This window comes from Schistocerca americana, chromosome 3, assembly GCF_021461395.2.
Source record: "Schistocerca americana isolate TAMUIC-IGC-003095 chromosome 3, iqSchAmer2.1, whole genome shotgun sequence".
In the NCBI taxonomy this organism is placed as follows: domain Eukaryota; kingdom Metazoa; phylum Arthropoda; class Insecta; order Orthoptera; family Acrididae; genus Schistocerca; species Schistocerca americana.
In genome coordinates this window covers 977,937,196-977,953,588 of record NC_060121.1, presented here as the reverse complement: position 1 = coordinate 977,953,588, position 16,393 = coordinate 977,937,196, and the positions used below count along the sequence as shown (strand labels likewise).

The following is a 16,393-nucleotide window of genomic DNA, read 5'->3' as shown; positions in this document are numbered from 1 at the left end:
GCTGATTCTTGCGTTCTGAATTTCGGATTTCAAAATCTTGTTTAGAGAAGGATCAGCTTCCCTTTAACAGCGCCAGCCGCGGTGGTCTAGCGGTTCTAGGCGCTCAGTCCGGAGCCGCGCGACTGCTACGGTCGCAGGTTCGAATCCTGCCTCGGGCATGGATGTGCGTGATGTCCTTAGGTTAGATAGGTTTAAGTAGTTGTAAGTTCTAGGGGACTGATGACCATAGGTGTTAAGTCCCATAGTGCTCAGAACCATTTGAACCCTTTAACAGCGTTCGTTCAAGTCTGTACACACTCTGAGTTCTACTTCGTCGTGTAACTGCGGCAACTCTTTCGGTGCCCGACCTCCACTTGTTTTGCTGTACTTGAGCATGATACTGATAACGTTACGAACTGTGCCAATACTTACTGCAACTGTTTCTGCTATATGTTCAATTGTAACACGTCGGTCTTCATGAATAATGTCGTAAGTGCTAGTTTGAAGCGAAGGAGGTGACACTTCAATTGACCGGGCAAGACATTGCTCGTCAGTCACTGAGATTCGACCGTTTTCGAACTGTTCTACACACTTTTCCGCAATTCGTACAACTTTCACTATACAGTTCGATTATTCTAGAAAAGATTTTAGTCGATTTTCACCGTCAGAAAGCAAAAAAGAAGTATCACCGAACGTTGTTCAACTATCTGGAAGCTTAAGCGCACAAACCATCGTTAAATCCAATATTTAAGTTGTTAGCAAAACAATTTTTATCCGTCAGCTGATGCCTATCTAAAGTCGTGAAAGTATAAAACTTCCCCTACAAACTGTTTCATCTCTACATCAATTCGTCTTTTCAATTATTAAGCGCCTTTGTAATTATATACTTGACACCAAGGGCCCTTCCTTTAACCTGGTGTAACGCTATCCGTGGCCTGAACGAGGTCACTTGGCCAAAACTGGTTGTCGATAAATAAACACACACTGTAGCAGCTTTGGTTGGTTTCATGATGCACTGAAGTCGTGCTGCATCGTTTACGGCAGGTATCCACATTTGGTTTCCGTGGTGTCACTAAATAGATTAAGGAGATGGTTCTTTTGTAAAGGCAACGGCCTTGCCGCAGTGGCTACACCGGTTCCCGTGCGATCACCGAAGTTAAGCGCTGTCGGGCGTGGCCGGCACTTGGATGGGTGACCATCCAGGCCGCCATGCACTGTTGCCCTTTTTCGGGGTTCACTCAGCCTCGTGGTGCCAATTGAGGAGCTACTCGACCGAATAGTGGAGGCTCCGGTGACAGAAAACCATCGTAACGACCGGGAGAGCGGTGTGCTGACCACACGCCCCTCCTATCGGCATCCTTATCTGAGGATGACACGGCGGTCGGATGGTCCCGATGGGCCACTTGTGGCCTGAAGACGGGGTGCTTTTTTTTTCTTTTGTAAAGGACGCAGTCGATTTCCTTCCCTATTCTTGTACTATCCGTCTCTGGTGACAATTTAGCCGACAGGACATTAAATCCAATCTTCCTTCCTACGGTGGTACCTTACCTCCCACAAGATACAAATACCTTCTTTGCACATAACAATAAATGTGAATAAACAAAATTATGTTATGAGTTTTGCATTGTATTACTTCTAATACAAAAATAACTTTCATAATAAGAAGCGATCTTTGCATCTTCACCGATTAAAAAATCTTCACTGATTCTGCTCCCCCAACAATGCTACTCCCACATGGCACGTAAGAGAACCACTGATTGCAGCGTCTGTAAATTATAGATAGAAACATCAGTGACAATGACAGAATGAGCCAGTGCTGTGGAGGATGCTCAGATGGTGTAATATTTAAGGCAACTGCTTGTGAGGAGTACAAAAGACTAGTTAGAGTTCCGATGTGACACTATTTTTCATCAGTCACTACGTAGATGCACTAGGAGGAGGAGCAGGAAGAGGAAAACTAAAAGAACCAAAAATCTGGATAATAATGAACAAGGAATTGTAATTGGCAGTGTATAAATGGTGAGCTAAAGATATTTTTAGAAATTGTGTGTGTAATTTCACAGATCTCGGGGGACAGGTCAGGTCGTAGCCGAGTAATTGCAACACAGTGCTAGGCGTAGACACAAATGATACGAAAGCGGACTGAACGTAAATTAGAATGAAAGGCTCCAGTGTCTCGTCGGTGTTGTTAATGCAAGAAATCTGTGTTTCAGAAATAATGTCTGAGGCTGTGGCTACCCGGAAAACTACGGGGTTGGCACAGTCTGTGGTAATCTCGCAGTCGGACTGTACGTAACCAGGGCAAGTCTCTGTGGAAAGGAGTCACGTATTCATAAGACAAAGTGTGCCGACTGCAAATCTCTCTCAGCACTTTTGGGCGAGGTCAATGTGGCTGGAGTTGCACAGTAATGTTACACACTGCACCAGTTTCTTTTCTACGTATCAAAGCTGCTGCGTCCTCTCTTGTTGTTCGATGTGAAACAAACCTTCTGCACCTACATAAATACTACGCGAACCGGTGTGCAGTGCGTGGCGGAGGTTAGCAATAATTCCGATTTTCAAAAATGGTTCAAATGGCTCTGAGCACTACGGGACTTCACATCTGAGGTCATCAGACGTAGAAGGACATCACACACATCCATGCCCGAGGCAGGATTCGAACCTGCGACCGTAGCGGTCGTGCGGTTCCAGACTGAAGAGCCTAGAACCGCTCGGCCACACCGGCCGGCTCCGATTTTCAGTCCTATTGCATACACATACTGGCGAGGGAAAAATGTGTGCCTCTTTACTTGTCCTAATCTCTGTAATTTTATTCTGATGATTGCTAGATGCACAAGGACGGTAGCGGAGTCATCGTACATTCGTCCTCGAACAACGGTTCCCTAAATCTACCCAACAGCACCTCTCTAGAAAAAAATCGCATCCTAGAAGGTACTGCAAGTCGTGTTTCACAGTTATTGTTATTATTAAGATCCACATCGCATTAAAAAAGTATTTTCGTTGTTTTGCAAATTGTTTACTACGCAGCCCTGAAATCCAACATTATACAACACTATTTAACTGAGATGTTGATCAAAAAGAAGTGGCCTAGAAAACGAGGAAATAGAGGACACAGAGAGACAGTCAAGGGACTAATTTATGACAAAAATATCAGATAACGGGAAAGAGGCTACTAGTAGTTGTTAGAAAATATTGTTGCAGCAGAACCCATTGATCCTAACTCCGCAGCCAATGGCGAGGCGGGCAAGTTAACTGCCTACGAGATTCTGCTGTAGGGCTGGAATACTGCTGAAGCAGCACGGTACAGGGCCCTGGTCCACTCCAGTGGTGAGCTAAATTCCTTGGTGTTGTGCCGCAACGCTGCCTGCCTCTGTTACGTGACTGAAAACGGGGGATTGGTAAGGGTTCACAACAATGCTCGGGAGAGCTACGACAAATACTCGCTGCTGAGACAATAGCAGTTCCTTGTCTTCGACTTCTGCCGACACCAAGACATCTCCGCACCAGCTATCGGCCCTACGTGGGCCTATCAGCGACGTCTGTGTCTAGCGGCGTCATCCACTACCTGTGGGTTTACGACCCGCTGTGAAGCTGGGTTTACACTAGCAATCGCTTGCAGAAGTTATTGCTGCAAGTTATTGCTAGCCGCTTGAAGCTATGTTTACACAACAGCGCAAGAATTAAGCAATATTCTTCCACAAGTTCTTTGGCAAGAGACTTGCGTCAACAACTTGCTGATACTGTTTACATTTGCTTTCAGTGCCACTACGAGTGTCAGCCGAAGTATAAAATAACAAGTAGGTAGGTGAGATATGCTGCATCTCTTGTAATGCAAAACGTGAAAAAGAAAAATATTTGGGTTAGAGAGTGGATAATGAGAAGATCGCAAAATGGTTCCTATAATAACCTTTTGCAAGAACTTAGTATCGAGACCATGGATACTTTTGAAAACTTTTCCAGAATGTCCTGAAATGATCTGGAGTATTTGTTGATGTTAATAGCGCCCGCCATATCAAACCGAGACACAAAGAACGTTTGCTAGTCACTCTACGGTTTATAGCTACAGGCGGGCTACGAATACAATAGGCATTTCATTTATTTATGTGAAACATACAACCAAAAAAAGTTTGCATTTTGAAATCTTTTCTTTGTAGGAGACCCATACAAGTCCCTAATGCACTTGTTTCATATTCCCGTCAGCACGATTTCTCTGATCGTACCCGATGTATGTAGAGCCATTTTTGACGTCTTGAAAAGGGAAAATTATTTGAAGGTATGTGAAAACACAACAATGAAATTAAATTTTTATTGAAATAAACTGCATTTTACAGAATGATATGCTTATAAAAATGTTTTTTTTTCTAATGCTCATAAAATGAAAAGTGACAAGGTAATTAAACAGAACATGTAATAATTACACATCGTCTTTTTCTAGACTCCTAAAACAACAAGCTAGTGGATGCAGGTGGCAAAGGGGTTGTGTCTTCAAGTTATGCTACTTTCTGTGCACTTCTTTCGCAGATGTGTCGAATATCGACGAGATTTCATTTAATGCGCTAATCTTCTTCACTCTCTCCGTAAAGTCCCGGTTATGCACGTTCCATATTTCGCGATAGCTCTCCACGGCTTCAATAAAATGTTCTGTATCCTGCTTCATCGATTCCAGTTTCTCCTCCATTTCTGAAAATTTTTTTTTGCATATAATGCGTAAGATGGTTGCATAAAATTAAGTCGCCACATTAAGTAAAATGTTAAATATGAGTGTTATGCAGACGACATAGTTACTATAACTTGCGCTTCCTACTTGCAGGAAATAGAAATAAATCCTAAAAGCTGCAAGTTACTTGCAGATACTTCTTGCATGGTGTTCACACTGGAAGCGGAAAACCTGCAGCAAGTCACTTCCGCAATAAGTTGCTACGGGCTCAAAAATGGCTCTGAGCACTATGGGACTCAACATCTGTGGTCATCAGTCCCCTAGAACTTAGAACTACTTAAACCTAACTAACCTAAGGACATCACACACATCCGCAGGATTCGAACCTGCGACCGTAGCGGTCACGCGGTTCCAGACTGAAGCGCCTTTAACCGCACGGCCACACCGGCCGGCAGTTGCTACGGTCGCAAGTCGACTTGGCGATATGTTTACACTCGCAACTCGCGCGGTAAGTTCCTCCGCGCAAGTAAATTGCTGCAATAACTTGCTAGTGTAAACCGAGCATTAGACTCGATAATTCTGGTGCTCTGGCTGACGCCACCAACAGGGGACCATTTCCAGGGGGACTTCGTCCGGTCTCTTAGCGACATCAAGGGTCCTGAATTCGGGGCGTGCACATCAGCACAGCACAGCACTGGAGCGGCGGGCGGTCCAGCACACATGCGCATGCTGCCTGCCGAACCCCGCACACGTGTGTCGCGCTGGCGAGGCTACACCAGCCGCTGCCACTTCGCTGAAGCATCTCTCCTGTCCCGCGGCCAAACAGGCCCCCACGTCGCTAGCAGCTGCTGCAAGGTGTCTTCTCACGCCGCCGAGTCACTGAGCTCAATCTCTGTACGTGTGCTAGACTGAATAAAGAATGTTTGTGCCGTGGCGGCTCATATCGATAGTGCCACTCGGGTGGTTTCTCTTTCCTGCCACGGTCAGGGCGGTAAGCAGCGCCCTCTGGGGCCTACGCGAGGAGTGACGAAGCGGAGGTCCTGTGGGGGGGGTGTCCTCCGGGACGTGGTGGAAGACGGTTGTCGGGATGACGCAGCGAGTGTGGGACCGGACCTATCGCACGGAGATATACGAGGGCGGTTCAGAAAGTAACCTCCGATTGGTCACAGTGCTGGTTGTGGGGGGATTAGCGACGCCATCTGTGCGTTCACGCACTCAACAGGTCAGTCGGCATCAAGCCGTGGTCGAGTGAACGTCGTACCTGCGCTAGTTTAGTTTTTGTGGCAGTTTGAAATGTGTGCTGCAATAGAAAACCCCGCCAAATGTGAAGCGCGTGCTGTCATAAGGTTTTTTACAGCCAAAGGATATTCTGCAGCAGCTATTCATCGTGAGCTTTGTGCCGTGTACGGACCAAGAGTTATGAGTGAAGGAGTTGTCCGTGAATGGGTACGTTTATTTAAAAGTGGACGAGAAAACGTTCATGATGAAGAGAGGAGTGGTAGACCATCATTGGTGACTGACGAACTCGTTCAGACAGTTGATGCAAAAGTTCGTGAAAATCGACGTTTCTCAATGTCGGAGTTGTCTACTGGTTTTCCACAGATTTCTAAGACTCTCTTGTACGAGATAGTGACAGCAAGATTGGATTACCGTAAGTTCTGTGCACGATGGGTGCCCAAAATTCTTACCGACCACCACAAAACTCAAAGAATGGCCTCTGCATTAGACTTTCTGTCACGTTATGAGGACGAAGGAGAACCATTGTTAAACAGAATCGTGACCGGTGACGAAACCTGGATTAAGTACGTGAACCCTGAGACAAAAGAACAATCAAAGATGTGGGCACATTCAAATTCGCCTACCAAACCAAGAAAAGCCTCGCAAGATTTTTCTGCCAGAAAACTGATGGCAACGGTGTTTTGGGATGCCAAAGGGGTGTTGTTGGTTGAATTCATGGAACGTGGTATGACCATTAATCAAGACGTGTACTGTGAAACAATAAAAAAGTTACGACGGGCTATACAGAACAAACGCCGTGGTATGCTGACTTCCGGTATCGTTTTTTTGCACGATAACGCCCGTCCTCACTCTGCTCGCAGAACAACGGCCCTTCTTGAGTCCTTCAAGTGGGACGTTATCAACCATCCACCTTACAGCCCACACCTGGCGCCAAGTGATTATCACCTCTTCATGCATTTGAAGAAATGGCTCGGGTCACAGCGGTTTGATGACGACGAAGAGCTCAAAGATGCGGTCACAGGCTGGCTCCAGGCACAAGCGGGTGATTTTTATGCAGAAGGAATTTCAAAGCTTGTGAAGAGATACGATAAGTGCCTCAATCGCTATGGAGACTATGTAGAAAAATAGTGCAAAGATGTAGTTGTAGGATGTATATATTAAAATATTTTTATTTAACTTGGTGTATTTTTTTAAATCAACCAGAGGTTACTTTCTGAACGGCCCTCGTACAAGTTGGCTCTGAACGGAAGGCGCCGTAGCAAGCACCGGGAAGCGGGCATCCTGTAATTTGTGTGAAGGAGTAACGATTTTTGCATTGGATGTCCCAGTGGTTCCTGAGACTTGCGGTGGCTGCTTTCGGAGAAGAGAATTGGTAAGAGCTTGTCTCTACGTTCTTTTTCGTACTATGTTGCTGCCTGCCGTTATAAACGGGTGAAAATCTAGCGCTTGTATTGACTATACGGGAACTGGTGATGTAAAATTACCTTTGTGATTGAGTCTCACTTGTACTGTGACAATTTAGAGGCGAAAACTGCGGTGGTTCCATTAGGTCTGGTTCTTTGCTGTCCAACTAAGGGAGTCAGTTATGTGGGGTAACTGAGGGAGCACCATTATGTTGGTCTAAGTGATACGTTCTTCACGTTTTGTCTATGGCTTTGCGAATCGAAATCGTGGGGGAGTACACGTGTGAGTAATTTGCTATTGTATTGATGGTTATGTTGTAAAGACTGTTCTGTGGTGTGTTAAATCACGCGCTGATTTGTAGCCAATCTAAGCAGAAGTTACCATTGCTACTTGCTTATGTGCTACTGTCCTTATGAATGGCGTTGTTTGTCTTTTGATTGTGGCTGTGCTCACGTTTAAAAAAAATTTACGGCTACTATTCATAAGGGTTGTCTAGTAAGGAAATTGCTTAAGTTTTTATCATATGCTGGTCTGTTTGCCTGTCACATTGGCTTTCTATGCAGTAACTGAAGGAATGTGTATGGTGGTTCAAGATTGTAGGTTGACTAGTATTTGAACTGGTGTTGAGGTTAAGGGCGAGATCAGCATCCCGCAAACCCGCACGCTGCGCGTGGTTAAATGTTCCGCTATTGGAGAGCCGGCTCTCTGTTCTTGGATTTTGTAAGGCTACGGGATGAGTGCATCGCTGTAGTTTTTCGCGTGCTAAATTGCGGGGTGTCGGTGCCGTCCTAGCGTAGACTTGTGATGTATGTTATGTTGAAAGGGAATTAACTGTAACAAACTTAAGAGAGCTTTTAGTTTGTTTTAGGTCTGTGCTTGGAATGATGTTGATATTTTGTCGATTGCGGCAATAACTTCCTGTGTGGGGAGATCCTCTGAGGGACTTGTATTGTACTGTTGCAGTGCAGTCCATCTGAAGCGTGCTGCTTAAAACTTGGGACTGCAGCTCTCTGATGTTATATGTTACTGTTTAACCTTTAATGTCTTGGATGTAATATGGTTGTTGAGGATTATGTAATTAATTTTGATCGCTGGTTCCTTAAAGGAAGTATTTCGTTTTAAAATATGTGCTCGGTCAGAGCCTATTTAAATATGATTTTAACTCGTCATTCAAATTTTCTAGTCTTGCTTTCTTAAAAGGCTTTCAGTTAAATGATTGCTATTTGCCTGTTTAAATGTTTGAGTGACTTAAAGGAAAAGAATATTATTTTGTAATTTGTACCGATTGTTCCTTTTGGGTAATACCTCATGTGGTGTCACCGCCAGACACCACACTTGCCAGTGGTAGCTTTAAATCGGCCGCGGTCCATTTAGTACATGTCGGACCCGGGTGTCGCCACTGTGTGATCGCAGACCGAGCGCCACCACAAGGCAGGTCTCGAGTTACGGAATAGCACTCGCCCCAGTTGTACGATGACTATGCTAGCGACTACACTGACGAAGCCTTTCTCTCATTTGCCGAGAGACAGTTAGAATAGCCTTCAGCTAAGTCCATGACTACGACCTAGCAAGGCGCCATTAACCGTATCTGAAGATAGTCTTATTTGTATTATCAAGAGCGATGTACCACAAGGATTGAATAAAGTTAAGTATTCGAGGAGCTGCATACTTTTCTTATTAGCATTCACTAATTATCCTGTTCCAGAATTCACGCCCGTCTGCGTTAGATAGCGTGCATTTTAGGCTTCCTCTATCTACAAGGTGTTGGCACATTTACCAACACATCACCTGACTTGTGTGTTCAGTAAATGAGTGTCTAGTCAATGGTGATGCACTGTTCTATTGCTAGCCTACCCCTTCCACTTCCAGCTATTGAGATGCTTTGTGTCGAAATTGTGTTCAGAACACCCCTCTGACCTGACACCTCAATGGTAATACCAACTGAGCTCTTGCGATTGCACGAACGCCAGGGAGCTGACAGTACGCACCCTATCGACCTGCACACGACATCCTATAACGACCCCGACACCACTATGTTGCAAAGGAATTACGTTCTAATGCTAGGTGCAGATATTGTCAGAATTCTGGCACGGTTCTATCTGCGCATCACGAGCGTCAAACCGGCAGTCGCAGCACGTATCTCTGTGCCCGGTGCGCTGCAGCACGCCCAGCACGTTCCATCACACTTCCTTCAATCTGACGTTGGACTTCGAGCTTTTTGCCACGTAGGTTGTCATCCAGCGGATGCAGCTGTGGTTCTCTCCGTTGTCCGGCACTGAAGTCTCTGTTGAAGTGACGAGCTGTCTTTCCTTCCTCAATTACTGGAAAACGATGCGTAAGCTCTGGTCTAGGAATGTCCACCAAGCCGAGACCGCTGGTAGGCTTCAAGAACTCTGAATCAGAAGCTCCTAATACACCTTGGGAACATCATGCATTCAGAGCCCAGTGATGACACTTGTCATGCCACTGCCTTCTCTGATGCCGGGTCTACAGTGACGCTGTACTGGTAGTGATTAAGAATTATCATGCTTTCTTCGTCTCTGAAGATTCACATATTTTTGAAGCTCTCTCCTGGAATATGAATCTGATAGTTGTTCAGAACATTATGTGCTTCTTCCTCGTGTATTGTAGCATAGAAACTACAGCCTCTTAAACAATCCATCAACTGTAAGTCTTTGATCGAAGCATGCTATTACTATATTTTCACAAGTTACAATCGCTTCATAAATGCATCTCTAGCTTCTTCTTATGTTAAATATGCGAGAATTTGACTTTGTTAGGAGTCTCCCAACAAACCTGTATGTAGCGTCTGCCTTGACCACGTGCGATCAAACCACGTTAAATCATTCCGGGGCCGGCCGCGGTGACTGTGCGGTTCTAAGCGCTTCAGTCCGGAACCGCGCGACCGCTACGGTAGCAGGTTCGAATCCTGCCTGGATGTGTGTGATGTCCTTAGGTTAGCTAGGTTTAAGTAGTTCTAAGTTCTAGGGGACTGATGACCTCAGAAGTTAAGTCCCATAGTGCTCAGAACCATTTGAACCATTTTTGACCTACATCTGACGCTATATTCGCTTCTAATTACGTTTCTCCATGAGGGATTACCTACTGAGTTCTGATCACTGGAAAGTCTTCAAACAAATCTTACATCTTTCAAAACAATAGAGGATAGCAATCAATCGTCCTTTCCTTTCACGTTTTATTAAGCAAATCTTGATTTCGGCTAGTGCCTAGCCATTACCGATGCACTATTTCATTGTATCAATGCATGTCCTAGTACGTCAGTCCCCCGTCAGTCTTGAACGAACTGTGACAGAAGCCCGAAAAACAGGGGTCTAGTACGTAGTCGAAAACTAGAGTTGCTTAGTGAAACCTCGAAGGAAAGGACGACTGATGTACTCCATCATTTTCAAGGTCACATAACAGTCGTTGAGTACATCCACATTCCTGAAGGAAGTTAACTTGATGAATCGCACATCTGTCCGAATATTGCGTATGCACGTATTTAACAACGCGACGGTGCAGACCTCTGTCGAAGTCTTCCTGTAAGTCAAAGATACGCCGCACGGACCTGTGACGCCAGTCGAGAGCAGAAAAAAACGGTGGTACCAAAATATGATGTACAGATCCCTTACCCCACTACTCTCTACCTCAAAAAATGGCTCTGAGCACTATGAGACTTAACATCTGAGGTCATCAATCCCCTAGAACTCAGAACTACTTAAACCTAACTAACCTACATCTATCTAATCTACATCTACGTGATTATTCTGCTATTCACAATAAAGTGCCTGGCAAAGGGTTCAATGAACCACCTTCATGCTGTATCTCTACCGTTCCACTCTCGAACGACACGCGGGAAAAACGAGCACTTAAATTTTTCTGTGCGAGCCCTGATTTCTTATTTTATCGTGATGATCATTTATCCCTATGTAGTTGGGTGCCAAAAGAATGTTTTCGCAATCGGAGGAGAAAACTGGTGATTGAAATTTCATGAGAATATCCCGTCGCAACGAAAAATGCCTTTGTTTTAATGATTGCCACTCCAGTTCACGTATCATGTCTGTGACACTGTCTCCCTATTTCGCGATAATACAAAACGAGCTGCCCTTCTTTGTACTTATTCGATGTCATCCGTCAGTCCCACCTGATGTGAACCCCACACCGCACAGCAATACTCCAGAATAGGGCGGACAAGCGTGGTGTATGTAAGCTGTCTCTTTGGTAGACCTGTTGCACCTTCTAAGTGTTCTGCCAGTCTTTGGTTTGCTGTACCCACAATATTATCTATGTGATCGTTCCAATTTAGGTTATTTGTAATTGTAATCCCTAAGTATTTAGTTGAATTTACAGCCCTCAGATTTGTGTGACTTATCGCGTAAACGAAATCTAGCGGATTTCTTTTAGTACTCGCGTGAATAACTTCGCACTTTTCTTTATTCAGGGTCAACTGCCACTTTTCGCACCATACAGATATCTTATCCAAACCATTTTGCAAGTCGTTTTGATCATCTGATGACTTTACAAGACGGTAAATGACAGCATCATCTGCAAACAATCTAAGACGACTACTCAGATTGTCTCCAATGTCGTTAATATAGATCAGGAACAATAGAGGGCCTATAACACTTCCTTGGGAAACGCCGGATATTACTTCTGTTTTACTCTATGACTTTCCGTCTATTACTACGAACTGTGACCTTTCTCACAGGAAATCACGAATCCAGTCGCACAGCTGAGCCGAAACTGCGTAGGCACGCAGTTTGATTAGAAGACGCTTGTGAGGAACGGTGTCGAAAGCCTTCTGGAAATCTAAAAATATGGAATCAATTTGACATCCGCTGTCGATAGCACTTATTACTTCATGAGTATAAAGAGCTAGTTGTGTTTCACAACAACGATATTTTCTGAATCCGTGTTGACTATATGTCAATAAATCATTTTCTTCGGGGTACTTCATATACTGCAAATCGACGTTAGTGATACAGGCCTGTAATTCAGCGGATTACTCCTACTTCCCTTTTTGGGTATTGGTGTGACTTGAGCAATTTTCCAGTCTTTAGGTACGTATCTTTCTGTGAGCGAGTGGTTGTATATAATTGCTAAATATGGAGCTATTTTATCAACATACTCTGAGAGGAACCTGACTGGTATACAATCTGCACCGGAGGCCTTGCCTTTATTAAGTGATTTAAGCTGCTTCGTTACTACGAGGATATCTACTTCTATGTTTGTCATCTTGATTGGAATTCGGGAATATTTACTTCGCCTTCTTTGGTGAAGGAGTTTCGGAAAACTGTGTTCAATAACTCTGCTTTGGCGGCACTGTCATCAGCGACTTTACCGTTGTTATCGCGCAGTGAAGGTACTGATTGCGTCTTGCCACTGGTGTGGTTTATATACGACCAGACGGGGAGTAATCTGAAAATGGTGAAAGCTACTCGACAGATGCGTTGAGGGAGCTGAGTGTCTGTTACTCTAACAATCAGCTTCGTCCAACCCAGCTAAAACCCAACTGAGCGCATTTCATCTTAAAGTCAGAAACTTAATACCATGTGGCAAGAGATACAGTTGGTATATTTCACAGCCTGGAACACAGCCCTTCCTGATTAGTGCAGTGTTTATGTGGTGTTTACGTTTTGCAGTGGAGCAGCATGGTGTGACTCGTGCTCTCGTGTGCCCACAGGTGGGGAGTGCACCAACTGCGTGGACGAGAGCGCAGGAGCCGCGGTGGTCAACAGGTGGACCATGCCGCTGCTCAAGCTGGGCGAGAAGCGCTACTACCTCGGCATCTTCTTCAAGGTGAGCGCCGCACGCCGGCCACGGCACTCACTCGCTGCTTGTGCGTGAGCGGTGCACTTGCGGAACCCCTACTCACCGCCTTCTGAGAGGTTTCAGCCGAGACTGTGCTAGTGTAGGCTCAACGCTGTTATATAAAAGCCAACGAAAACAAGTGTGCACCTTCTAGCAAGGAGGTCTAACTATAAGAGTGCGCGCACGTTCGAACACTCCGTCAACGAAAGGGTTTATCTCAGTGTTTCACGAACAGTCAATATGAAGTCATTACAGATGCAGCCCGAGCTCCGACTGGTGTAACGAAAGAAAAATATCTGTTCGTATGCCTTCGTCAGAACCCTAATTTCTCTTAACTTGTCTACAAGGTCCTTGTTGTTGTTGTCTTCAGTCCTGAGACTGGTTTGATGCAGCTCTCCATGCTACTCTACCCTGTGCAAGCTGCTTCGTCTCCCAGTACCTACTGCAGCCTACATCCTTCCGAATCTGTTTAGTGTATTCATCTCTTGGTCTCCCTCTACGATTTTTACCCTCCACGCTGCCCTCCAGTACTAAACTGGTAATCCCTTGATGCCTCAGAACATGTCCTACCAAGCGATCCCTTCTTCTAGTCAAGTTGTGCCACAAACTCCTCTTCTCGACAATTCTATTCAGTACCTCCTCATTAGTTATGTGATCTACCCATCTAATCTTCTGCATTCTTCTGTAGCACCACATTTCGAAAGCTTATTCTCTTCTTGTCCAAACTATTTGTTGTCCATGTTTCACTTCCATACATGGTTACACTCCATACAAATACTTTCAGAAACGACTTCCTGACACTTTAATCTATACTCGATGTTAACAAATTTCTCTTCTTCAGAAACGCTTTCCTTGCCACTGCCATTCTACATTTTATATGCTCTCTACTTCGACCATCATCAGTTATTTTGCTCCCCAAATAGCAAAACTCCTTTACTACTTTAAGTGTCTCATTTCCTAATCTACTTCCCTCAGCAACACCCGACTTAATTCGACTACATTCCATTATCCTCGTATTGCTTTTGTTGATGTTCATGTTATGTCCTCCTTTCAAGAGACTGTCCATTTCGTTCAACTGCTCTTCCAACTCCTTTGCTGTATCTGACAGAATCACAATGTCAAGAACAAACAAGAGAAGGAATTTAAAAATAGCAAAGGATAAAACATGGTGAACACAGATATAAAAAAGGGGGACATCATGGAAGACAATAGAAAAAATAGGGGCGACTGTAAAATGGAGATAAAAACTGTAATAAAGTAGCGCACACAAAAAACCACACACTGGGACAATTAAAGAAACAAGGCGCAGTATGACCGGAGCATAAAAGTATTGACGGATGGGGTAGCACATAACAAACACTGACAGTAACACTAAGTACGAGGCCAGCACACAATTAAAATCACACCTCTCGACGCACAGGAGAAACAGCACTAAACACAACACGGACGTGACACACTGATGACGATCTGCCAGGCGGAAGGAGATGAGGGAGAAGGGAAGAAGGGAGGGAGGGGCCAGCTCGCCCAATGCACTGCTCTTTTATACCTCGTGTAGGCGGTACTACTGCCATCTGTGTATCTGCATGTCGCTATCCTATTACTTTTTTCCACCACGGCGTCTAACAAGGTAGCGCCAACGACGTCTAAGCGGCAGGCAGTTGTTTGTTATGTAAGGTAAGCAGTTCACAAGTTCTGTACGTGCATAATACGCCATTGTTTATCCCAGGCCTGGTACCAACTGAAATATTCAACTCCTAATTCGCAGTTTAAGATCGTTTGTAGTTTGTATAATTTTGATCCTAAAGGCTTGGGACACCGTGTATGTTAGTCTTCGTAGGTCGTACCACTCGCTCCTTCCGGCTCCTGGATTTCTCCCTTACCGTCTGCGGCCGTCCTGTCCGCCTCACCCCCACCCTCACCTACCTCGGCCTCACCATTGACCGTCACCTCACCTGGATCTCTCATCTCCGCTCCATCCAATCCAAAGCCCACAACTGCCTCCGACTCCTCAAACTCCTCTCTGGCCGGACATGGGGGTTGCCCGCCTCTACCATCCTCCACACCTACAAATCCTTAATCCGTCCCATCCTCTGTTATGCCAGTCCCGCCTGGATAGCTGTCCCCCCTCCCCCCCAAATTCTATATGTCACTCCACATCCTCGAGCGTCTCGCAATCCACCTTGCCTTCCGTGTACGCCTCCCGTCCCCCACGCGGATCCTCTACGACCTCACTCCTTTCCCCCATCTTCTCCTATTCCTCAAACATATCCGCATACTCTACACCTCCCGCTGCCTTGATCCCCCTCACCCCTGGTTGCTCCTCTCCTCTCCAACCCCTGCCCTCTACCGCTCCTTCACTGTTGTGTCCCCCCTACCCTCCATCTCTCCACCCTCCATCTCCTTTCCCAAGGTGGCTCCCATCAACTCCCCCTCCCAGATGATGCCCTCTCTCCCTCCATTTATCCCTCCTACCAACTCTGATCCTCACCTCCCCCCCTCCTTTCCTCCATCCTTTCCCTGGGCTCCCTCTTCCCCCCCCCTTCCATCCTGTTTTCTCCCCACCTAACCTCTCCCTACCTCCCTTCTCCCCCAGAGTCCTTTTGTATTCCTGTCCTCTGCCTTCCCCACTCCCTGTCGCGTCTGCCCAGCACCCCCCACCCCTCTTATGGGTCCTCATCCTCCATTGGCTCCTTTCCCCCCTCCCCCCTTCGCTTTTCCTCACCTTCCCCCCTTTTTTATTTTCCCATCATCTGACCAGTTTCCCCCCACCTGCTCTCGACTGTGGCATGTCATATTTTAGTGCAGTGTTCCAGTGAATGTTCACTGTTGTTTCGTCTTTTCACGCATTGCGAACAGAAACCATGCTGTCGGTGGGTGTGAATTTTATGTCTGTTGCGAACAGAAACCAGACTGTCGCCGTGTTTTTTAATTGTCTGTCTATTATTTTACCTGTTGGCTTCGTATGTATTTTATTAGCATCATCATCCCTTTGTTCTCTGTTTTAAGTTCCACGATTTTTTCGCCATGTTACTCTTTGTTTCCGATTTTGTCGCCTGTTTTTATTATATATTATCTTCTCCTTTTTAAAACAAAGTCTGTAGGCTGAAGAGCGGCATACTAAGCTGCTGCCAGCCCGCCCCCTTCAGGGGGAATCGAAATTCAGTAAAGAAAAAAAAAATGTATGTTAATGCGGGAAACGTGGGAACACTCACAGCTCTGCTAGCAGCGGTGGGGCAGGTTTCTTCCAGCCTAATTGAGTGCGCACCAATAAATTGCCGCTAATTCAGTCGTTAGCTGCGGACA

The 16,393-nt window shown here is 45.5% G+C and overlaps 1 protein-coding gene and 1 pseudogene across 1 annotated transcript in view; both read left to right on the top strand.

Moving 5' to 3' along the window:
- LOC124606883 (mannose-binding protein C) overlaps positions 1-16,393 on the top strand; it is an 806,223-nt gene that overhangs the window by 764,550 nt on the left and 25,280 nt on the right. Inside the window, exon 3 of the mRNA XM_047138980.1 lies at positions 12,963-13,078. Within this exon, the coding sequence (XP_046994936.1) occupies positions 12,963-13,078 (116 nt within the window). The remainder of the gene's footprint in view (positions 1-12,962; positions 13,079-16,393) is intronic.
- On the top strand, positions 1,085-1,202 carry LOC124608126 (annotated as a pseudogene).